This window comes from Lytechinus variegatus, chromosome 13 (assembly GCF_018143015.1).
Source record: "Lytechinus variegatus isolate NC3 chromosome 13, Lvar_3.0, whole genome shotgun sequence".
Lineage (NCBI taxonomy): Eukaryota > Metazoa > Echinodermata > Echinoidea > Temnopleuroida > Toxopneustidae > Lytechinus > Lytechinus variegatus.
Genome location: NC_054752.1, coordinates 31,051,068 through 31,077,615, shown reverse-complemented (window position 1 = coordinate 31,077,615; position 26,548 = coordinate 31,051,068). Strand labels below are relative to the sequence as shown.

The 26,548-nt window shown below is 36.6% G+C and overlaps 2 protein-coding genes across 2 annotated transcripts in view; one reads left to right on the top strand and one right to left on the bottom strand.

Moving 5' to 3' along the window:
* Positions 1 to 14,945, bottom strand: part of LOC121426009 (potassium voltage-gated channel subfamily H member 2-like) — a 95,709-nt gene extending 80,764 nt beyond the window's left edge. The window contains exons 1-2 of the mRNA XM_041622138.1: positions 14,870 to 14,945; positions 12,563 to 12,793 (exon numbers count right to left, since the gene is read on the bottom strand). Coding sequence (XP_041478072.1) covers positions 12,563 to 12,793; positions 14,870 to 14,945 — 307 coding nt within the window. The remainder of the gene's footprint in view (positions 1 to 12,562; positions 12,794 to 14,869) is intronic.
* Positions 14,946 to 25,730: 10,785 nt separating this feature from the next.
* LOC121426008 (proline-rich receptor-like protein kinase PERK2) lies at positions 25,731 to 26,504 on the top strand. The gene has a single exon (XM_041622137.1). The coding sequence runs from the start codon at positions 25,731 to 25,733 to the stop codon at positions 26,502 to 26,504; it is 774 nt and encodes a 257-aa protein (XP_041478071.1).
* Positions 26,505 to 26,548: the final 44 nt, after the last annotated feature.

Below are 26,548 nucleotides of genomic sequence, written 5' to 3'. Positions count from 1 at the left end.
GATTCTTTCCTGGGCCGATAAATGATGCGCACAGGTGTGGGGGTATACACGCTCAAAGCGCTCGTACATCAAATGAGAAACACCTGACTGGAATGAGTATGTGGTGTGTACATGCATAAAAGACAAATGAAGGAGACATCTGCACTTGATTTATTCATTAAAAACATGATTAATATCACAATATGACGACAGTCGACAAGCTAATTACACCGTGGAGAGTAGCTCCATGTAACATTGAAGGCACACAAGAGGCGAATAGCGTCAAATGAAAGACTTCTTATCATGTGATTACATTACACTTTATTTTTAGTGATGCATGATAATGAAAAGAAAATATGCCCACTCATTAAAATTGCAAATCTATATAATATATTGTTCGAAATAGAACTCTAGAAATAGACATCCTCCGAAAATTCATCTTGCCCAATTCATCGTGAGCCCGGCAGCCACTGAGCAGTGCCGTATTGGTACCAGTATACATGTTTTTTAAGATTTTGCATAAGTATCAAAAGTACAATGATATACATATGTACATGTCTGTCATGAAACTGAAAACTGCCATTGACAGCAAGCTGTTTCTTCAAAACTGACAAATAATTGTATACTCATCATATGGAGGAGACAATATCAAACAAAATCTAAAAATGAACAGAATTGACTCAGAAATGGCACTTGAATTATGACTAAGCTCTCATGAACTAAAGCTGGTAACAATTTGCATGTCAAATATTGCTGTAGGCAGCGATACTTGTATGGTGGGAGGACCTGGTGAACCTGCCCCCCCCCCACCCCTAAAATGTATTTTTACAACAGCCTATATGGAAGACAACCATCTTATCCCCCCCCCCTTCCACCAACTTGGCCCCATGACGAAATATTTCAAGAAAATTGCTGGGCCTGGTTTATATTAAATTTTTTGTAAATTTTTACTTCCAAAAAAAATATTATTTTGTAAATGCATCAAAATATAAAACATGAATTGAAATTCTGAATTCTATCAAATTTTTAAATTAACACATAGGTTATTATATTCAAAGACGGGAAACATGAACCTACTGTTCTGATAAAGGGAATTTATTGATTGATTAAAAGTGGATTTTATCCCAAATGGAATTGGAGCTTGTCATATGTAGTATGAATAATGATCATTTGCTTTTACATTTCAAATGGATTCTCTATTTAATCTTGGTCAACTTTTTGTACTACTGTACAAGTAATGTACATAATTATGTACACAGAAGGTAAACACCCTTTTACACAACCAGTGTAAACAAATCATCAACGAATAGATGTGCGCTGATATAGCTTTTTTGTGTCCTTGCCATGCATGTCAAATTAACCTTTCAAAATAGCCGCATAATTTGCTAAAAGGTCTCTCGTTGACGGGATTTTTTATCCTTTGCTATCTAGATCTTGCCATTAGGTGGCATCACATCAGAGAGTGGCACATTACAACTAACCTTGTTTGATGAAGGTATAAAATAGGAAAGTGGGAGGATGTGTATGTAGTTTGAAAACAGAGATTGAGGGATGTCATAAAGACAGACAGAAAGAGGAGGATTTAGTGAGAAAGAGGTAGGGAGAGGGGGCAGAGATGAGTGGAGAAAGGAAAAAGGAAACATATGAAAGAGATAAAGAGACTATGAGAAACTAGGACGACTGAACAAGGAAAAAAAGGTGAAAATATGAATTTGTATAGATCTTTACATCATATGAATTTAAAACATTTTACCTTTGCCCTTCCTCCCCACACCCCCAAAAACTATCGGGGACATATAAAGCCCATCACTACAAAAAGTTGACTTTCACAGTTAAGGTATTTTCCTTTTTTCACTTTTTTTTTACTTTTAAGGCTACCTTGATGGTGAGGTTTGAGTCAATATTTAGAATCCTATCCGTGGTAGATATGAGGTAACTTTAATCCTAATAATCCTATTGTCAATATCATTTAAAAATGCACTTTAAAAACACAAGGGTGAAAGAGGGCAAAAGAGTGACAGTGAAAATCCTGTTCTTTCTTGGCCATTACCTATCCCTTTTGATCCATTTTTAGAGTGGACCTAACATCTTTCAACCCCCGTTCTTTTCCCCTCCCTCCTCTTTCCCTAAATCTGTACATCTTATGGCTGCAAATGGCTATTAGTTTAAACTTGGGTATATGAACAAAAAAATATATAAAAAATCTGTACTGTGAAAAACTTTCAGCTTTTAGACGTTTATAAACCTACCCTTGCCGGATCAGCCCAAGTCTTGAGGGCAGTGTGAAAGGGTTTTCACGGTTACTTTCACGCCCCCCCCCCCCCCCCCCGATCCCCCTAAAGGCATCTTGTACCAGGTGTTTAACTGATGCTATGTACTATTAAACATGCCAACATTAAAAGCACAGTCGCACATTAAATTTAAAATAACACATGGTGCTTCAGTCATAATGTGACGTTGTAGCATATGCTAACAAAGTGCTCGGAATACCTTCATACCCTACATGTAGCATTGACAGTAGTAATTGTGGTGTCTCAAGCAAGGGAAGAGTGAGATTATCATTTTATTTCCTTTACATTTTTTCGATTGATTTTATTTATTCATTCCCCTCATAAGTTTCTGTTACATTCTTAACATTTTAAATTACTGAATTCTTCTCCTCTCCCTTTTTATTCATCCTACACCTTCTCCTTATCCTTCTTTTCCACCTCCTGATTCTCTTCCTTCCTTCTTCCTTTTTTTCTTCTTCTTCACTTCCATCTTTTCCTTCTATTTTCCCTCTTCCCCTGCTCTTCGTCATTTCATAAGGCTTCTTACATTGCAGCATTACCACTACATTAAATCAAATTAAAATCGAAACAGTACCCCCCCCCCCCTCCGCTTCAACCCCCTTATTCCTACCACAGCAATACAAGAAAACCTGCAACAACATCTGTGCTCTTATGTAAATGTTACCCCACTGTTCAAATATCACCCTACCCAATGTTTCTCCACTCTCCGGGCAGACACCAAATCACCGCTGCAATATTGCACTATGGCATCAAAGCTAAATAATGGATTTAATTCACAGGTATTTCTCCCACAAGACGGCACAGTCTGTCAACATTTGACATGTTTCTTCAGGGAAAATAATTTTCCGAATTGATTTTTAATATAAACACCTTGTATGCTTAGCTGCTAGTGCACACCAAGGTGAAAGACAAAACCCACTGTGGGATATTAATTGTTCTATTTACACACAGGTGAATGTTCTTCTGGAGAAGACAATAAGAATGCATGGCAGATATGGAAGGACACATAATTCATGTCACATGTTTTAACACTGATTAGATAGTGGTAGATCTAAAGGGGGGTTTAGGGGTTTAAACCCCCACCTCCCGCTCCCTAAAAAAGGAGTGGGATCAAACTCCAACACCCCTTCCGTTAACGAGAGTCACACATTCAGGACAGTGGCAGATCTAAAGTGGGGGGGGAAGCATTCTCAAACCAACTTGTCAAACCTCCCTCTTAGCAAAACATTTAGCTCCACCACTGTTAGAAACAAGAAAGAGCAATGTTTTATGAACAAAATACACTCCTTTCTTCCTTGGTAGGATAGTAGAGTCATTGGAAAATAAATGCACTCTGACTGTAGGGATTGTACGGTTTGAGTAATTTATATGCCTAATTAATTTATTTATTATTCATTATAATAATAACATAATTTATATGAATATTCTACACATTTATTTATGAATCATAAATCTACTTCAGTACTTGAACTTTCATTATCTCACTTTTTCATTCTGGATAATTTCCTAATCATTTATCTACATGCTTGTTTCATATTTACTTAGTTACTTGCTATTTTGTTCCTCCATTCTTTTATCAGTTCATTCATTTTTATGGCATAATTTCAAGTACAATCCAAAATGCAATACAGTGTCCACTACAATACCGTTGCAAATAAACAAATGAAAGCAACAAATTACAAAAATAAAACATAAATGCAACTGCAAGGCACAACGTCTTTATGCCTCATTAAAGAATCTAATATCATAACAACCTTGGCTGATATAAATGGCTCAGAGTCTGCCGCTACATGTGTATCAAGGCAAAATGTTATGTACTTATACGGGTCTATGGCTTCTAATTATAGTTAAGATCGGAAGTATCTACCATGCCTCCGGTTTTCAGCCATTTTTTCTGGGTGAAAAATTAAGAATCCTCGGCCCGTAATCTGATGTCGACTTCAATTCAAACTGGTTTTAAGGTGTGGCTGAACTATGGATAGCCAATAGTGGCATAATCTCGAACAGTATAATTTCAATGTATCAGCTTATTTTTCTCTCAAATCATTCTGAGTTGTTTCATCAGGATAAGATTGCTTTCTTCACGAGTTCGTAGGAAAGAGCACAGTTAACATATAAGAAACATACAATGTATAAAGGAAAATTTTGAAATTTTGGCTTTCCATAATTTTAGACCATGGTCTATAAAGTTGAACCTGACTTCAGAATACAGGCCTTAGGCTTATAGAGGCATACTTGTTTAATAAGAGGGAAAAATTAATTCTATATATTTTTTTATTGTATGGAAGTATCTCTTCTTTTTGGGCCCAGTAACATAATGCTTTCTACTGATTGATAGTACTGATTATTGTGTACATGTATGATCAATCGTTAAACTCAATTCCATGAATAATCAGTATTAAACTTTATATCAATACGTACGTTAGCCCAACTACATTGAATTTGAGTGCAAATAGTTCCTTACCCTGTTAATATGAATAAACGAGCTAAATTGGCTATAGGGGTATAATGACTTCTTTTATTTTCTGTGAATCCTGCTCGAGTTCCTACAATCTGAATGTGCAATTCCACATCATTTGCAATAAAATGGTTTATAAGCATCAAGATTTTCTTTTCATACCTTGCTTTTTGTTGAAAAAAGTGAGAATGAAACTGAATTTCATTATGATACAGAAAAATTTTGATATCCTCTCAGTGAATAAAACAAAAATGTTGATATTTCCAATATTCACATATGCCACAACTGGGGATTAGATAACCTAGATTACATTGAAGAAAGGAAACATCCAAAATACACTGGTTACTGGCTGTGTGTACAGTATGTAGCGCCACTTCAACAGAAGCCTGTGGAAAGATGGGCGATAGTGACATCGCAGATTGGCCAGGCTTTTAGGAATTCATGAATATATTTTAAAAAGGAAGCTTCAAAATGGTTTGTTTTTACCTCCCTACTCAACAAGCTCTTGAGTAATGCACATATTTATTGAATTAAATCAAAATGCCTCAGGTATATTCTGTCTCATACCTGGGTCCCCTCACTCAAAGCCCAAGGATCGATCATAAGGTTGATTTGTCCAATGGATTACACATGCTTATCTATGCAATCGATCGTAAACATAAAGACCTATAATCAATTGTGAAGCTGTGTGTTTCAGAACCCTGGAAGTGGATGCATTCATTCGATCATGCCTGATTTCTTTTTCACATCGACAGCATCAGTAAAAATTCACTCCATCTATAAAGTTAAATTCATGAGTGAGGAGTAGATGCCGGAGACAAAAGTGAGGACTTGTATTTTGTTTTGGCGGTCTTTAATGGACAAAAAGGGGCTCCATTGCATTTCTAAAGGCTCAATAATTCTTTATCATTTAATGTGTACTCATATTACCAATCATATTGTGTTTAAAGTACATTGTTGATATTTCTTCTGGAAAGCAAATAGTGTTTGTTTCTTGATGTCTTACAGTGTATTGGAATACTTAGAATGAAAATTAAATTTAAAAAATATCTTGTCTTTTATATTGGATATACAATGAACACAAATATAATCTTTATCTTCAATGAGTCCAAGTCCAACTATTAAAGAAATATGTACTTACAAATAAAAAAAATAAACAAGTTAAACTGAGACTGTACATGTACATTTGGACATTTTTTTTAGTTTCGCAAGTTCTTTACCACTACTGATTCATTTAGAGCTTATCATATTTTATCAATTCCTTGACTTAATTGTATCAGAAACATAATTTTTTTGGTAAGCAGATTTTGAGAGTGAAATCTACTGTAAATGTGGTACTGTGTTCAGAGCGGCAGTGTCAAAAGGGGGAGCAAATCATGAAGGGGCCCTGACTTTTCAAAAGTATCTGAGGAAAAAAGATTGACACACATAAATTGAAAAAGAGAGAAGTACAAAAAGGAGATGATATGAAAGGAAAGGTTCGTTGAAAAGCGATGGCTTGGTCATAACTAATCGCCCTATAATTTATTCATTTTATATCATACCCTGGTGGCATCCTGGTGCCACCCTGTGTGTGCAGTTGCCATAGTTACAGCATAGTCTAATACAGGTGGTGAAATGCTATTACGTACTGCATGAAAAGGGGTAATTTTCATGTTTATTGAATTCATATTTGGATGATAAAATGCTGGTTACAAAAGAAATAGCAAAATATGCAGGAGTAGACCATTTTTCAAAACTTGGGGGTACAGAATGTGGATCAATTCGGTTTTGTATAATTTCTTTTTCAAATTAAAAAAGAAAAAAGTTCTCAAAGTGGATTTCAATTAATATTTTCCTATAAAACTGTCAAGAAAAGAAAAGACCTGCACTGTCAAAACTAGATTACTTGCCCCCACCCCCCTCATTAAAAAGGGGGGGGTAACCTCAATTCAAAAAGGGGAGATTTCTCAAATAGGAAGGGACAATGAACTTTAATATTGCAAAACAGGGAGATCCACGCCTGAATATGATATAAATAGGAGTTATGTCCATCTTGGAGTTTCTATATATGTATCTTGGAGTTGCTATATACAGTATGTGTCTTGTCAGGTACCTTATACCACTCGGCAAGCACTTCACAGCCATCAACAGAGCAGCTCTATGAACAGAGCATGTAAAAAAATCCCAGCATGTACATGTACATATAGCACAACAGATTTACAGAGGCAATATCAACATTCTATGCATCCAAAAATGTAACTGCATTTTCCATTTTTCATTCAGTTTTAAAATTCTGGCACAGACAGGCATGGTAAAATGTATGGTTGCCTTAGTTTCAGCACATATTATTTGCACCTTGAGAATAAATTTTGGATTTCATATTTTTTTATCCCATGGCTTACTCATTTCAAACAAATCATTCTAATTGGCTTTTATGTAGAAAGTTTAGAAAAAATAGTGCATGTTGGGTGAAAAACTAAATTCATCAAATTCACTTTCTTGAGACTTGTAATAATGCAATTCTTTTTTGTTGCAGTCATTCTCTTAAAGTTGTTGCATATCCTGCTGATATTGGTGCTGTTGTTTTCTGCAATAATATTTTTAAAACTACAAATGTTTTATTGATCAATATTACTGCTGACTCTTTAGTTTTTTGATGACTTATTTTTAAATGATATATTGAGGTTATTCTATTATTGTTGCATTAATCTTGTTACGGTACTACATGTACATGTATTTGCTGTTGTGACTATTAGCATTGCCACTGTGGTTTTTCTAATGACACTACTCTGTATGCCATTGTTGGAGGTGTTTTTGTCAAAGTGCTTTCTTATTTTTTCAAGATATGACGAAGACAGAAGACAATGCATCTACTTTTCTGCGAGACAATTTCCATTCACAAAAATTAGTAGATAGTTGCAGGCATAATGACATTAAATACGACCGGTACATAACAACCAAGACATTAACGCCGCGACGCAACCAGCGTGACACGAGATGTAAAGTCAGTGTGGGTGACACAGCTGGGGAGTGGGAGTGCTGACAGGGATGGGTAGGGAGATAATTCTCTCAAATTAATCCATAATTCAGTCATCGGTCTTTCCTCTTATGTACCGGTCAGTCCAGTGTCGGAGGAGAGGAAGAGAGAGGAAGATGCATCATCACTATGAGAATTACATGCCCAAGAAGCTTCTAATATTTATGGCACAAGAACACACTTTTCACTCTCACTCCGACTACAAAACATGTGGGTTTAATAAAAACTGAATTCCCCTACTAAAGTTCATTCATCGATTCTTGAGGAGAGCATCATTTGAGACTACAAATTCAACATCTGTATCACAGAAAGATAGGAAACTAAAATTTTATTGCATTTTAATATTTCACACAATGTTAATATGGTCAACCGGTCAAATATAGATCGTTTTCTAAATGTTATTTTGTATTCAGACACACTTGTGATCAGGTTGATGCTTCTTTTGCATTTTTTTTCATATTCTAAATAGGATAAATATTGCATCAAAATCTAATTACAATTACACTAGCTTCCTTCAAAGGGTTGATAAAATGGGGTGCAATCATGAGTAAAATATGGTAATCAGGTATGTAAGCCAGCATTTTTATCATTAGGCTAACCATTTTTAGATTAATGAGATTTATTAGAAGCATCATTATGAGGCTTTTGGTTTCGAATTTAAATGCAACTTTAAAGGAATAGTGACATAGTCTATACTACTGATCAAAAGCAAAAATTGAAAAACAAATATATACATGCAAAGAAGAAAATAGCCCCAAAACAGTAACAAAATACCTGCTTTTAAAAACAGGTTTTTTATTTATTTGTACTTACATCATCATTATTTTTTCAATGAAACAAAATTAACCTGAACATTCCAACATCAAAAGAAAAGCCCTGTAACATATAAGAAATCAATCAAGTTTAAATAACTAGTAAGCCATGCACATTTATTTTAATTTATTTATCATAAAATTCATTTAAATATGGATTTTTGCATCACTTTTCAGCAAGGTTGCTGTAATCTCATGTAGCATAGGTCAACTAATCATTTTTCAAATCATTTGCTGGCAAATGGTTGAATTTTTTAAAAATCAAACAAGCATAAAGATGAATGTTTCATAAAAAATTTGATAGAAATTGACAAGTTTATAATATAAAAAAAACAACAACAGTTATAGGCATAACCTGGTTGGTATGAAAACAAGGGAAGTACTTGCACCAGCCATAAATATATCCTTTTGTTATTGATATGAACTAAAGCAAGGTGGAGAAGTGGTCTGTTGAAGTTCAACGGGAGAGGTTTTAATGCACCTTTCACCATCTTTCATCGTCTTTCCCCGCTATTAAAGTTCGACTGAAAATAAGTCCATATGACAGGGGTAAAGTAAACTAATGGATACTCAGCAGGCTTGTGTTGAATTCACACACCTACTGAAACACAAAATCCCATTACGAAACTTACGATAACTGTTCATGGCCTTTAATGACATTTGCTCACAACTTTTCGCTCTAATCCCCCGCCTTCTGCGTTATAATTACCAGATCTCGAGGAGAGTGTCCGAGCAAATTCTGAAATGTCATTGCCTCATCCTCGGCAGTGTCCATTTCCCAGATGGCTCCATATGACTGTACATTGTTGCCCAAGGGGCTATAAGTTATTCCTATTTGCACTTTAATTGCAGAGGGAGTGGTGCGATTGATTACAAAAGAGATAACCCACATCATCATCATCTCTTACTGCTTATATTTGAAGAGGAATGACATTGCCATAATCATTATCAAACTGCAGCTGAAGGGATGAGGAAGGGACAGGGAAAAAGAGGGGAAAGGGTCATTTTAAAAAATAAGTTCTTTGTTACATGTACATTCATTAAAAAATAAAATGCATATTATTTGATTTTGATGCTAAAATTGGGAGAAGTAGGGCCCTACGGGGTGGCACTTTGTGAAAAGGGGACACGTTACAATGTCCATATTAATGTACCTGTAGGAAAAATTATGGCATTGATGAATTTCCTATATAGTTGGGGTTGATTGGATCAATTGTAATACTTTGTAAGATGGGACCAAGGTCATTACACATACATAGTTCAAAATGTCAAATTCTGTCAATTCCCGACACCCTTTGACAAATCTCGAGTAATTAAAAGCCATAAAGTAAGAAGTTTTATAGATTTAATTGTCAATTTGAGGCTCTTTAATCATCAATTTGAGGTTGTTAATTTGTTTGATCTAGTTTGTACCTACCGGTACTGAAAATCCAACAATAGAATTACTACTGAATGAACTTTATATCATCTATAATTTTATTTGTACAGTATGATGTACATGTGTGTATTTCCTTTGTTCCAAGTTACATTCATAATAAGCTTTACAAAAATAGCAAGTTAATTTTATAATAATGGGTGTCAAAGTCCAATAAATATTTCCTAGGTATAAAAAGAGCATATCCAGTCAAGCAAATAGTTGATTTACCCTACACTTTAATACTTTGTTTTTAAGTTCACATTAGAGAAAATTTGAAATTACAAGTAAAAAAGGGTTAATTCAATCTTGAAACAAAATTTTGAAAGTCAGATCAATTCAAACTACATGTACAGTAGATCAATTACATATACATTAGGACAAAGTATGTGAATTAGAATGAAGTTCAAATTTAAATTTTAATTTGAGTGAAATAGGGAAATAACATCTTTTGATATTAAATGGAATGAACTGTAGGCCTAGTATCTGCTCCAGATTAACAGTCAAAATATTAAATGAAGAATCTCTTACAAGAAAAAAAAAACTTTTTTCTCTCTCAAGATAAATCATCATGTACATCAGCAAGGCTTGGCTCAAATAAAATTTCAATGCATTCAAGAAAAAAGACATCATGTTTTTCTCTTCAGCTAGGAAAGTAAATAAATTATGGACCGCTTTAACTGAGTGGATCCGTAAGAAGATAAAGAGACTGAAATGCATCTTGAATATTTTCTTCATCTTGAGGGTTAAAACCACCTGCATCCCCTATCATTCAGTCCCATTCTGGAATCTCTCCCTATCCTCCCTGAAGACCCACAGATCTATGAAGAAAAACCGCTAGACCCATTTACACTATGCAAAATGTAAAGAATAAAAAAAAAACACTTTCATTTAATACGCTTTGGAGAAAACAAACTCTGCAAATGTTGATGTGACCTTGCTATTTGATTGTAAGTGTTCATATTACATGAAAGTGCAAAATGTTATCCATGATCATTGTCAATTTTACATCAATATATTTTTTTCGTCATGTGAAAGGTGATGCAACAATTAAATCTTTTAATGTAATGCAAAATAATGATTATTTACAATTGTTGAGAGCAAATTTAGAATTTCTTTGTCATTTTGTATGTTCCAATGGGCACATAAAAATTGTCGAGTAAAACCTTTTTGTTGTAATTGAAAATATGCAATTATTTCGTCTTTGCAACTAGCGGCTATTTATATGGAGTGACTTTACTCCACAACTTAACCACCTCCCCTCTTGCTCTGCATACATGCGTTATTCATGAGTTGTGAATACAAGTGAACGACGCACACACCTTCAACAATACAGCCAAAAGAAGATGTATACAAAAGGAAGGGTAAATGGGAGATGGCATCACCCCATATAGTTCCAGCGGTCTTTTGCTACCACTATATCCCACTCAGAGAAAGAAGATAATCAATTATTAATGAAGGGATAGATCCTATTATAAGTCGCCGTTGAATAGAAAGGAGAAAAAGAATGGGACATTTCTGTAAACAACCCCCTCCATTGTGTCCCACCCCCCATATTGATTTAACGCATGTGTAGTGGTCACTTATGTTTTACGCACAGGATTTAACTGTTAAAGTTATGAGCAATCTTTTATGCACATCTAACAAGTACAGGGTATGAAAATAAAGGATACATCTAGTAATTTGAGAAGCAAAGCCTATTAAACCAACTCCTACTCTCTTTTGTTTTGATTCAACCAATAAGTAAATTTCTTCTGCTAAAATAGTGACAAGTCTTCTCTGAATAACGAAACTCTGTTTGCATACATGATGGAGTAAATCTCATGACAAAAATGACTATTTGATGATACAATACAGCCAAACGAAAAATTCATCTAAATATGACAAATGCAGAACACAAATCATCACACTAAACTTTTTTTTCCCCTGCTTTTCAACACTTCCTCTTTTGCTTTGCTTTTCTCAAAAATAGCTATAAAAGTATTAATATCATTCATCACTCAGAAAAATGAATCTTTCACCAGCATAAGCTGTACATGTTACATTGTAACTTTTCATTTGATTTCATGAAATAAAATACATTTGTTCATGCAATCAACTCATCATTAAACACCACCACAGTCACAGAATGGATAATAATTCAACACTTCAGAAGTGTACATACAGAAAAATTGTGCATTTTATACAAAAATACAAAGTAAACATACAATACTCGATGAGCAATTTTTTTAGGAGTATTGCAAGATTTCCAATTCAATTGCAAGCCAATTTAACACTTCTTGATAATAAACAAGAAAGCTTTCTTACACTTTGCAACTGATATTTGCAATCGATTGCAAATAATGTTTTTGCCATTTGCAATGCACTCTCATTCTCATTAGATCCACATGTACATATGACTCATTAAAGTTATTGTTGAAATGATTTGTGAAATCTTACTCCTCACATGATGTACTATGTATTTCGAACTGTACTCTATGATTACTAAAAAGCAATGAAAGACTTGGTATGTGGAAAAAATCTTTCATAGTACTCAGAAGATTGAAAGAGAATTATTTAAAAGCACTTTCACAGGCTTGCGACACTTACCATCTTTCTTGTAAAACGTGATCTCGACCTGACTCTCCTCGCCCCTCTCAAGGGCATTTTTAATCTGAGTAATTCCTTCCTCACTTGTGTTTTCCCCGTACAGAAATTCACAACAGCACGATTTTTGCATGAGCTCTGCCCGGGAGAATCCGCTGAGCTCCCCAAAGCCATCGTTGCAAAATATAATGGCACATCCCTCCACTTGTGCATTTCCTATGATAAAATTGCGATCTGGTTAGAAAAAAAGGATGGAAAAGATAGTTAAGAACGGTTTTATGCAATTTTTATTCTATTATTTTGTGTATACATGATTAATATATTTGAACAGGAAAAACAAACATTATATTTCACAAGCCAAAGTGTTATATATCAAGTATTTAGGATAAGTTGAGCATCATTTCATGATAGCTCTCCCAGGGGAATCTTAATATTTTCATAATTTCAGGCAAATCATGATGCCTATGGTGTCTTTAAAAGTTTGGATCAGGTGGAATCAACCTTTATACTTAAATCAATATGGATGAAGAAAAATATGTGTAAATTTTATGTTTCAGATTTTCACTTATAATTCTTAATCCAACCAAGAGTTTTTAAGGACTATCAACATCGCTCTGTTTGTATTTATCTTCAGAGTGAAAATGATTTCTGTATCCATGGAAATGATATTCCATTGTTAAATTATTAGACAATGAAAAGGGAAGTGTTCAGGAAAAGATAGTCCTTACATTTTAAGAAAAATCAGATGGTCAACAAACATGCAACACAGCTATTTTAATATTCCAGGGATGTATTGACAACAGCAATTCCCATAGAATATTTCTCAACCAATCACTAATACTGGAAGATGAAAGCACTTTCAATCATCAAGTATTTGGATTGTGCGCAGTGCGGCACTTTTATTTCTTCTTGCCAGTGTTAGGTCATCTATTTGTTGATAGAAGGCACCATTCATTGACAGTTTACCCTCATTTTGAATGCCACCAAAACAAAATAAAATGTGGATTGTGGCTTCTCCACTTCATACCTTGATATCTAAAAGGATACACAAGGTTACTCAATCTCCCATAATTTGTAATTGTATACCTTCTGCAATCATTTTTTCCATCAGTATCTGCCATCATGTAGTCTCTCCCTCCATTTTCCAAGGCTTTATTTCTGGAGAATCTCCTCCTTCCCATCTCATCCCAAACCTACTCTCTCCTCCTCCTCCTCCTTCCTCTTTCTTTTTCCTTCTTCCTCATCATCCTCCTTCTGTCTTCCTCTTCTTCTTCTCCCTCTTCCTTCTTGTTCTTTCCTTTCTCCTCCTCCTCCTTCCTTCCTCTTCTTCCACTTCTCCTTCCTCTTTTTTCTTCTCCTCCCCCATGTAATTCTTCTCCTTTTTTTTTCTTCATCCCATACATTCTCTTTTTCTCATTACACCTCTATATTTCTCGGAAAGATTCAGGATTACATAATTGGGACAAAATATTAATAAACTGCATTTGACAGATTACTATTGACATGCAAAAAAAGAGGGCTTGTCAAAATTAAGATCTGGACTTGTGTTAATTATGACATTATCTTATTTTTTATGATTGTTGTTATTATTATAACATTACTCTTAGTAATATTACAATCATTATTCCTAATATATAATTATTACTATCATTATTACTATTCTCATCAATATTACTACAACTATGACTAAAAATTGACAAGCAAAAAAAAAAAATTGTAAATTATTATTGCTTGCTTGCTTTGCTCGCATATTTTGGAACTATTACTCCATAGATCCTTATCTGAATAGAAAGTAAAGTCTGGATCCTCCCTTTCTTTCTCAACACAATTCACAAAAACAACTGCTAGCTTGCATCACAGACATTTACATAATACAAAATTGAAGCAGTATATCAGATCAAATAAAGTACATGCTGGCACATAGATAGGCCATGGGGTACTTTGGGGCCATTCCCCCCCAAAAAAAAAAATAAATAAATAAATAAATAAAAAACAGTGAAAGAAAAAATGTTAAGACAAAATGTTACTTCTGAATATCATGTCAAAATTATATTATTTTAAAAGGTTACAAACTATGCTAGTTTGCATATTTTGCCAAAGGCGCCATTATTTATTTTGGTTCATCACGCCATTGAATACATGTAGGCCTAGGCCTACATTCTCGCATGATCATGAACAGCCAGTTGCCAACCCATGGGCCAAACGCCAGCCCGAGCTATTAAAACCACGGGAGTCTGCTGGCTACATGGACGAAGAGTGATCGCTGCACTGGCTGTAGAAATGAAATTGAAAACGATTTTTAGTACTCACTCTGTCCATCGAATTTCCTTATAATGGTGTCAATGAACGTATTCTGTGGGGCAACATGGCCCCTCCGTACAGGCATGCTAACAAGAACTCATCCAATGAACATTTTTATCGAAGAAATCCGTTGTAAAAATCCCAAATTAATGATCCTCGTCAAATATTTGGTAAAGCGTGTTGCCGCATGTGCATACATACGGTAGTCGTCTGCTACAATGCAGTGCAAACGGATTTCTGGTGCTGCGCTGGTATAGAACGCAAACGGGAGATAGATGCGATGCGATCCCGCCAGCTCCCCCTGCCACTTGCACTCCAAGACCACTTTCTTTTGTTCTCGAAATGGTCTGGTATAGCGCCAGCTATACGCAAGTGCAGTACACTGTATAACCCCCTTCTTAAAATAGAGATTTTGATACAGATCATTTCTTTTTTCGCTTTCACATTTTGTGCATGTTTTTTTTTTAGTTCCAGCTACAGGCTATAGGGTGTACAGATCAGGGGCGGATCCAGCTTTTGCCAATAGGGGGGGGGGCCGAAAATATTTTGATCTTTTCTCGATTGGCCGCTACAATCTGGCTTTTTTTTTGTTGGTTTTACAGGGGGTAGTCCTAACTAAAGACTGAAGTTTTAAGTATATGTTAGTTTTTATTGCTATAAACAATATAAGGTTTCTCATGTGGTCTTAATGTATAATTCGAGCGCGAAGCGCGAGCTAAAAATCTTTAATATTTTATGTCCTTAAAACTGAAGATTCAGAGCAGTTTTTATAATCATGAACAAAGATAAGTATCCAACTAAACAATGCGAGCGCGAAGCGCGAGCCGAAATTTTATCATATAGTAACGTGAAAAGTGACTCAATTAGGACTGTTCTTAGTGATTAATGAAAAAGATGCAAGTATCGCCAATTAAATAATGAGAGTGCGAAGCGCGAGTTCAAAATTTCTGATATTCCGACCTGAAAAAAATGAACAGTCTAAGCTTTTGATACACATTAACAATTTGTGTAAATCAAACAAAATAATGAAAGCTTGATGGGCGAGCTAAAAAATTGTGTGCAAATTGATATCAGAACTGGATATATTGTATATATATTGGTTATATATTAGTGTCATTTAACCCTTTTGAATGGGATTCATTACACAGGCAATGCGAGCGCGAAGCGCGAGCGAAAATTTTTATATAAAGTCTATTTTCCAATTCTTCCCCTCACCTTTTTTTGTTTCCTTTCGGGGTCGGGCCGGTTGTTACGAGGCTGTAAATTACACATCATGGGTAAAATACCTCTTTCTTACTTTTCTTTCTGTTTTTCGTAGTTTCTATCAAGGTAAAGAGTACACTTTTTGATGTCTTGGCGGTGTTACTCGATTTCCCCCATTTTTTTTAATGTCCATTGTTGTACGTCTTGCGCCCCTCCCCTATCCTCGCACGCACACCTAGAATGTTTTTGGGTGCAGTTTTAAATGGAGACAGAAAAAAAGCCGAGGCCCATCTACAAAAAGGTTCTTTTGTGGTTTTATACTCCTTACGCTTGCCTGTATTTTGGAGCTTTAAAGGTAGTGAAAAAAGGATTCCATACAGCCACTTTGGAACCTTTTTTTTAGGTTTTTGATCACGTAAAGAATCTTTTCGAGATCCTTTTTTCTCAAGGATTGCAATATGGGGGGGGGGGGGGAGAGTTCCAATTCGCACCCTTTCTCTAAGAGTGCATCTACCCCCCCCCTCGGGCTGGGGAGGGATGGCCTCACCCAATATACACTTAAAAACGCCGTTAACAATTAAAGCACGTTGTTTAAGCCCGTCACTATAACAACTACTATTTAAATTTTTTAAACAACTTGTTGTTAAAGTGACAGGCTTAATCAACGTTTCCCAAGGGAAAGGGGAATAGGTACTGTAAGGAAAATTAATGAAATAAAAACAAAACAAAAATGAAAATAAAAACAGAAAGGAGACCGTGCCATATAGAGTCGTGCATTCATTTTGCCCAAAGTGGAAGATAAATAGTCCATACTGAAAGGGCCTCGGTACAAATAAAAGTAACAAATAAAAAATAAAAAGAGGAAAGAGAGAAGAAAAGGGGAGAAAATAGGAAATTAAGAAAATAAATCACACCAAAGAAAAAAATGTTTAAAAAATATCAAAAATTAAAAGGTTTGAATTTTATGTGAGCAGAAAAGTCATTGCCCCCCCCCCCCTTCCTCCAAAAAAATATTATTGGATAAGGAAAGAGAAAGGAAAATGAATTGGAATGGATGAGGCTGAGACGGAAAGGGTCCAAGCCACCCGTCTCGCCGTGCCCCCTTAAATAGAGAAGAGGGGAAAATTTAACAATTAAATGAAAAGGGAAAGAAATAGACCTTGGACGAAAGAGCCACTCAACCTACACCTAGCTCGCAAAAAAAGAGACAGGCTCGTCCCAGATCTTTGGATAATAAAAATGAAGAAATAAACATAGATTGATTGAATGAATAAAATAATATCACCCTCAAACACAACGGAGTCCTGCCATAACCGGCAACAAGTGATTATTAAACACAGTTTTTGCAAACAACTTGCTGGGATCGGTGGCAGTAATTTTAAGAGGGCAAGAATACATGAATGATCATCAAATCGCACATCCAGTACATTCACATGAAACATTACATCACATACATGTACTAAAAATGGGGATTGGAGCTTAAGGCCTGGTCACACCGCCCGAGCGTCGTTGGAGCGGTCGTGAAGCGGTAGGTAAAGAGCGTCGAATTTCGCTTTCAAAATTGGGGGGGGGGAGTCGAAAACAAAAATCGAAAAAAAAAACAATCGAAATCGAAAATGGTGAACGGTAGCGAGCGGTGATGATTTTTTCTCTCCGCTCCACGACCGCTCCAACAACGCCCGGGCGGTGTGACCATGCCTTTCTATGATAGCAATGAAAGGCATGGCCGTCAGAGGGGTGTATTTCTCAAACAAAATTCACCAAAGGTGTGCATATAATCCTTCAATTTCACTTTGAAAATGTAAGGAAGCCTCCATGACAGGCCCGGTTGTTTCGCTCTCACTTGATTTTCCTTATAAAAACATTAGGCTATGCGTTTGCCCCCCCCCCTCGAAAAATTACAGCCATGATGGAAGCATTCTAAGTAAGCTCAGCCCCAAGTTAATAATTTCATTATATATTTAATATGATCACACATATTACTCTTACATAATTTCAGTAAACCCCTTATTGAATAACGGGTGTGATAAACATGTACAAACAGACAAAAAAATATATAATCAAGGCTGGGCGTGGCCGTTCACCTACAGTTTAAGGGACAAGGCCCGGTAAGCACATAATTCACAGGCCACCATCTCCCAGCCAGAATCTACGTAAACTATGCAAAATATTTTTAAAAAAATAAAAATATATAAAAACATGACTGGGCGTGGCCGTTCACCTACAGTTTAAGGGACAGGGCCCGGTAAGCACATAATTCACAGGCCACCATCTCCCAGCCAGAATCTACGTAAACTATGCAAAATATTTTTAAAAAAATAAAAATATATAAAAACATGACTGGGCGTGGCCGTTCACCTACAGTTTAAGGGACAAGGCCTGGTAGGCACATTATTCACACGCCACCATCTCCCAGCCAGAATCTACATAACAGATGCAAAATATGAAATATAAGGAAAAACTAAATTAGAAAAAAAACATGACTGGGCATGGCCATTCACCTACAGGTAAAGGCAAGGTCTGGTAGGCACATTTCACAGGCCACCATCAGCCAAGTTTTAACTAATCTTCACCTCAAGGGGTAATGCCCTTGTAAACTCTAAAAATATTGGTTAAAAATGCTCCATGAGGGTAATTATGTGTAATAAATCATTTTTACAATGAAATAAAAATACATAACATATGCAGGATTGAAACGTAGCAATGAAATGAACAAAAGTGGAGGGGCCCACTAAAAGCAGAGCTTGTAAAATGTAGACCCCTATCAAAGCTTTATACAAGGTTAATATGATACAAATAGAGTAAAATAATCAGCAAAATTTTGTAAAAGTATATAGATATAAACTGTAACACAAATTTATATATACTATATACAAAATTAAATATTGACTTTAAAATAATCAATACTACCGTGGATAAGTATGAAGTTCACAAATATTTGATTGAATCAATAAGAATTCAGAAGAAATTTTTTGATGAGTAATTTAAATTTACGGGTCGTGTGGTCCAGTGGTTAGAGCCAGTGGCGTACCGTGGGTCACGGCATTGGGGGGGCACCAACAAAACATTCGGGTCACTTAGGGAGCGCGCGAAGCGCGCTCAGTTGTCAGGTATACTGACCTAATAGAGATATTTTAAGGACATGCAGTGCCATCAAACGGATATGTATCTCACTGATTAAATAATGCGAGCGCGAAGCGCGAGCTGAAAATTTTTGATATTGACGGCTAAAAATTGACATTATAAGCGAATTGTTTTGTAATCATGATACTTAACTGTCTCGCTAAACAAACAATGCGAGCGCGAAGCGCGAGCTAAAATTTTTGTATATATTGACCCTAAACAAGGAAATTTTAAGGATTATATTTTAGAATCCATTAAGAGTATAATTATCTCACCATAGTCATCTAATGCTATTGCCATCCTTTGCAGATTTTGTTAGAATTACATCTAAACACAGTCATGAAACACCTTTTGTAGTCATGTAATGATTATCATACGCATCTTACTTATCAAATACTGCAAGCGCAAAAGCGCGAGCTGAAAATTTAGGAAATATGGACCTGAAGAGGGGCATTCTAAGGGTTGTTTGTAGGAATTCTCTAAGACCCTACGTATTTGACTAACCAAATGATGCGAGCGCGAAGCGCGAGCTGAAATTTTTGTATATATTGACCACAAACATGGATATTTTAAGGACTATAGTTACGAATCCATTAAGTCAGAGTATACATATCTCACCATAGTCATCTTATGCGAGTGCCAAGCGCTTGCTGATTTTGTTAGAATTTCATCTAAACATATGGAGCACTTTTTGAAGTCATTGTAATCATGATTATTATACGCATCTCACTAATGAAATACTGCGAGCGCGAAGCGCGAGCTGAAAATCTAGGAAATTCAGACATAAAGAGGGACATTCCAAGCCTTGTTTGTAGGAATTCACTAAGACCCCACGTATTTCACTAACCAAAAGATGCGAGCACGAAGCGCGAGTTAAAATGTTTTTATATTCAGATCAGAAAAATTTACATTTTAAGGACTGATTTTAGGAGTTAATGAAGAGCAAAAATCTCACCAATCCACTAATGCGAACGTTAGCACGGACAGGAAATGTTTTATATTAAGACTTTAAAATAGGGCAATTACTTTCAGTAGTCATGAAAAATAAGAATATATCACTACTTAAAACAATAATAACTCTAATTGCGATGAAATATATTATTTTGTTGTATATTGATTTGAAAACGGGAGGCTTTAGTACAGCAGGTTTATATATCTCGTTAAAAGGTCTATGCGAGCACCAGGGACAATAAAGACACAATTAAGCAAATGTTTCATAAAGTTGTGAAAAAATGCTTCTTATGTTATATGATATAATATAACACTATGATAAACAACAATTTCTTCTTTCCCCCACTACGTTTCTCTTCCTTGTCCCCTCTTTTTCTCATTTTCCCCGGTTTTTTTTTTTTTTTTGCCAGCCGATTGGGGGGGCACGTGCCCCCCCCATGCCCCCCCGTAGTTACGCCACTGGTTAGAGCATTGGACTCATAATCGCAAGGTTGTGAGTTCGAATCCAAACTCTGCCATTGTCTCCACTTTGATAAAAAGGCCAAAGAGTGATATCTGTCGTCTATTACGTCAGCCACTATGACTGATTAACGTAGACGTAAAATGTTTCCAAGGTATAAATTGGTTATATACCAGCTTGGCGTTTACCAGCAGAAAATGCTGTCCTGCCGAGTTCCTACGGGAGTTACCACAAACAGAAACAGAAAATCGGTTTAGATTTCACAATCTCACAACCAATTACTAGCATTAATTAATCTAAGACAATCCTGATATGACTGGGCGTATACTGCAAAAACACCAGTGTTGATTTAACACCAGCTTGGAATCTATGTCCACACATAAGAGTGTTAAACTACACCAGTTTGGTTTTTGTCTTACACCACACAGGTGTTTAACACCAATTAGTATTAAATCAGCACAGGTTTGATTCAGAAGTGCTGTTGCTTCAATACTTCTCTGGCGTGGACATATAGATTTCGGGCTGGTGTTAAATCAACACCGGATGTTTTACAGTGTAGCCGTTCATCTGCCATTACAAAGGGCTAGGCACTGTAGGCACATATTCACAGGACCACCATTTTCGAACAGTTGTTAAAGGACAAGTCCACCCCAACAAAAAGGTTTTAAAAGAAAAAATCCAACAAGCATAACACTGAAAATTTCATCAAAATCGGTTGTAAAACAAAATAGTTGTGACATTTTAAAATTTGGCTTAATTTCACAAACAGCTATATGCACGTCCTGGTCAGTATGCAAATGAGGAGACTAATGATGTCATCCACTCACTATTTCTTTTGTATATTACTATATGAAATATTTAAATTTTCTTATCATTGTCAAGTGAAACGATTCATTCCTCCCTGAACCTGTAGAATTAATATTGTTTAATACTACATGGTTCGGTGAAGTTGGTTCTTATTGTCAAATACGTAATAAAAATGAATTCAAACAATACAAAACAAACGATGAAGGACATCATCGACGGTCTCATTTGCATGTCACTGAGTTGTGCATATGACTGTTTTGGGGGAAAATGAAAATATTTAAAATGTCGTAACTTTCTTATTTTACATCCGATTTTGATGAAATTTTCAGCATATTAGATTTATTTTCTATATTTATTCAAATCTACAATTTTTTCCTGGGATGGACTGACCTTTAACAATACTTATCTAAACTACTCCTGATACGGCTGGGCGTGGTCGTTCACTTACAATTTAACTACAAGGCCCATGTAGGCACATAATTTATCGGTCATTATTAGAACCCAACATGAAATGGGCGTGGTCATACACTTACACTTTCAATGCCCGGTAGGCACATAATTCACAGGCCACCATCTCCTAGCCAGGTATTAACTTAATATCTAAAATAAAAGTAATCCAACTGGGCGTGGCCGTCCACCTATATAGTTTAAGGGGCGAGGCCCGGTATAGGCATATATAATAATTCACAGGCTACTATCTCCAAGTTAGATTTTACTTAAAATATGCAAACTAATAAAACAAAAATCAATATAAAAACGGAATGGGACAGGGCGTGGAAATTCACTTGCAATAAAATGTAAGAATGTGAAAACATAATTCACATGCAGGACACCATTTCCTAGCCAGGTCTCAACTTATCTAAACTACAAGAAATCTGACGGGGTGTTGCCGTTCACCTGCAATTTAAGGGGTCAGACCCAGTAGGCACATAATTCACAGACCACCATCTCCAAGCCAGCAATTAACTTATCCAAACTACAAATATCTCCTATTCTGATTGGGCGTGGCCGTTCAGCTAAAGTTTAAGGGGTAAGAATATGTATGATTAACGGCACATAATTCACAGGCCACCATTTCCCAGCAAGAATCTACATGTACTATGTACTATGTACACTGTAGAGTACCGAAGTATGACGTCATCAATTTTCACTTTTTGCATACATGTATCAGCATTTTTGATACCATATTTTGGTAGAGTATGATGGGATAAAAAGCCAAATTTGGTGGGAATCGATCCATGGGGCCCCAAGATATGAATGAATACATAATTAGCCCCATTGAAGTCAATCCCGGGAAGTCAATATTTGCTTGTTTCCGAACATTTAGAACCAGGCCAATAATGAACCCATTACTATCTACCAAAATATGGTGTCAAAAACGCTAAAATGCAAACAAAGTTTTTTTTGACATCATCAATTCGGTACTCTACCCCCGGGGGGGGGGTAATCATCACCTCAAATCAACTGACTTACTGGATCGTATTCTGAAATCAGGTTTAACTTAGACCATGGTCTCTGTGCTAAAATTATGGGAAGCCAAAAGTGTCAAAATTTTATTAAGTTGTATGTTTTTTATATTTACTGTGCTCTCTCCCGATTCTTCAATGGTGAAGACAATCATCTATACTTCCTAGACAATTATGACTGATTTGAGAGTCAAATGAGCTGAAATATGATATCTCTACTGTTGGTGATTTATGTAACAATTGGCTGTCCATACTTAAACCACAACTTTAAACCTGAGCTTAAGTTAAACCCGACTTCAGAATACGGGCCATTGGGTATACCGGTCGACCTACAGCATAAAGGATTTTGCCTCGTGTGTACATGACAGGCCACCATCTCCAAGAAAGGATCTATTCAAATTATGCAAATTTACAATAAACATATATAAAATAATGAATGGGCATAGCCTTTCACCTACAATTTAGGGGCGAGGCCCGGTAGGCACATCATTCACAGGCCATCATCTCCCAGCCAATAATCTTAACTACAGGTAATCTGTCTGGACGTGGCTGTTAACCTACAGTTTAAGGGGTAAGACCCTGTAGGCACATAATTCACAGGACACCATTTCCTAGCCAGGTATTAACTAAATTTAAAATACATGTAATATGACTGCTGGGCATGGCCGTTCACCTTCAATTTAAGGGGTAGACCCAGTAGGCACATAATTCACAGACCACCATCTCCCAACCAGTTATTAGCTCATCTTAACAACAAATAATCTGACTGGACATTGACATTCACCAATAGCGGGGCATGGCCCAGTATGAACATAATTCACTGACCATCATCTTCCAGCCAGTTATTAACTAATCTGACTGGGCGTGGCCTTTTACCTACAATTTAAGGGGCAAGGATTGGTAGGCACATAAGTCACATGTCACCATCCCCCTGTCAGAATCTACCATGCGACTAAGTAAACTGTTTTTAAAAAAAGTATGAACTTAAAGCAAATCTGGGTATGCCGTTCACTTTTATAAATTATTCAAGGGCAAGGCCAATCATAACCCACAGTCCGCCATCTCCCAACCAGCCGTTAATTTAAGCTACATGTGTCTCCTTATCTGTCCCAACAGCATCGTTCACCTCTAATTTGACGGCAAAGACCATGTACACACAACCATCACATTTAATCAAAATGCTAAAATAAATCTCCCAACACCCCCCCCCTCCCCCTTGGTCAACACAAATCAACTGACTTGAGGATTTGCTTTAAGTTCATCTTCAATTTAAGGGTCTTCGCCCTGTCGGATTATTATTCACATGTTGCTACCAGCCAGGAACATTATCGTTATTTAACTAAACAGTCATCCTTCAACTCCCTTGCAAAAAGAAACAAGTGTAGCTTACTGTGTGACTTTGAGGGCCAACAATGTGATCTTCTACTAGAAAGAACCGGTTCAGAAAAATGAATGTGAATAGGATCTTCGTATAATATGTATACTTAAAGGAGAATGAAACCATTGGAACAAGATAGCTTGTGTGAAAACAGAAAAATCAAAGAAACAGATCAACAAAAGTTTGAGAAAAATCGGACAAATAATGAGAAAGTTATGAGCATTTGAATATTGCGATCACTATTGCTATGGAGATAGCAAATTGGCAATGCGACAAAGATGTGTGATGTCACTGATGAACAACTCTCCCCATTACTTTAGTATATATTTCACTTGAATTGCCTCTTTTATCACATCTATCCATAGATCATGTGTTCTTTCTACATGAGGGCATGTAATACATATTTTTTAAGAATACATAATGGATAAAGAGTTTGTATTATCGTAAGAAAAAGCAAAAAGAGACATTTTGAGGGTATTTTATAGTCCACAAAAGGGAAAGTTGTTCATCAGTGACATCACACATCCTTGTCGCATTGCCAATGTGAGGATCTCCATAGCATTAGTGATTGCAATATTCAAATGCTCATAACTTTCTCATTATTTGTCCGATTTTTCTCAAACTTTCTTTATTCCTATTCTTAGATTTTTCTGTTTCTACACAAGCCTATTTGTTCCAAAGGTTTCATTCCCCTTTAATATCTGTTCCCTTCTGAAATGGTCGTCAAGGAGCATGAAATGCCCAAACCTAACAGAATGATAATCTAAAACAAAATATTTCCAAACTTTATGCAAGATATATCTAAAACATGACCATTGGTTATATATTTTAGGGAGTTATCTTTTTCTTACGAAGAGAAAAGAGTGCTTGATCAACTAATCATAATGAAAAAGTGATGGTTGACATTTTTACATCAGATTATCTGTCAACATTTGACAGTTTCATGCTTAAGGATATGCAATCCATCTATACAGAATCCACATTGTCCCTACGTTTCAACCGACACATAATTCAGGGGGATTCATGTTTCAGGTAAGAATAGACCAACAAATTGTGGATTAATCACAATAATTATAACAAACAAAGGTGACTTGCTTGTAATAAATAAGTGGGAGGAACAAAGATAATTCACGGAAATCTAACAATGGCATCTGTAATAGGCCTAATGTTGTAGCCCATATTCAAGACGATAATAGATGGAGCATTTATAAATGCAAAGAGTGGACAAAGAATCAGTAATAAAATAATGCTCCAGAAACAAGTGTTGCTCGAATGGGTAATACAAATATAACTAAATGATTACCAGAGAGAATACCACTCAAGTCCAACAAAGCCCAAACACTCCTTAAAAAAATATATACCAAGTCCTCACCTCCCGTTCCCCCGATAGCCCATCCTCAATGTTTCATCATCCGGCTATTAACACAGATAGCTCCATGGTTTCATCTAACTTTTTTATATTATACAACAAAAATTGGCCAAATGCCTACAGCTCACCCACCTATCAATATCTACCCTATCAAGCCATCCATCTCATCTCCTCCCTACGCAACCACCCACCCCTCCTCCCAACCCCTTCCCATCTATAAATTCTTCCATCTCCCCCGACAATACTTCGGCCCCTACGACGACGTCCAACCCTCTTCCTCTGCCACCCCCTCCTTTATAGTCTCCTCCTCGGCAACCTCCTTTTCTGCCACTTCCTCTTCTCCAACCGTCTCCTCAGCCATCCAGCTCCTCCTCTGCCAATTCCTCCTCTTCCACCTCCTCAGCCATCCACCACCTCCTCCTCTGCCGTCTTCTTCTCTGCCGTCTCCTCCTCTGCCAACACCTTCTCTTCCACTTCGTCTTCTCCAGTCATCTCCTCAGCCATCCACCTCCTCCTCTGCCAACTCCTCCTCTTCCACCTCCTCCTCTGCCGTCTCCTCCTCTGTCGTCTCCTCCTCTACCGTCTCCTCAGCCATCCACCATCTCCTTCTCTGCCAACTCATTCCTTTGCAACTCCTTCTTTGCCGTCTCCTCCTCTACTGTCTCCTCAATCATCCACCATCTCCTCCTCTGCTCCCTCCTCCTTTGCCACCTACTCCTGACACCTCCTCCTCTCCAACCGTCTCCTCCTCAGCCAAATCTTCTGCAACACCTCCTCTCCAGCCGTATCCTCAGCCATCCACCATCTCTTCCGCCATCCACCATCTCCTCCTCGGCCAACTCTTCTGCCACCACCTCCTCTCCAGCCGTCTCCTCCTCTACCAATAAAATTGTTCCTCTTCCATCTCCTCAGCCATCCACCACCTCCTCCT

Bases quoted from the DNA above. Each gene is read 5' to 3' on its own strand.
- LOC121426008 (XM_041622137.1), top strand. From the start codon at position 25,731: ATGCCTACAGCTCACCCACCTATCAATATCTACCCTATCAAGCCATCC.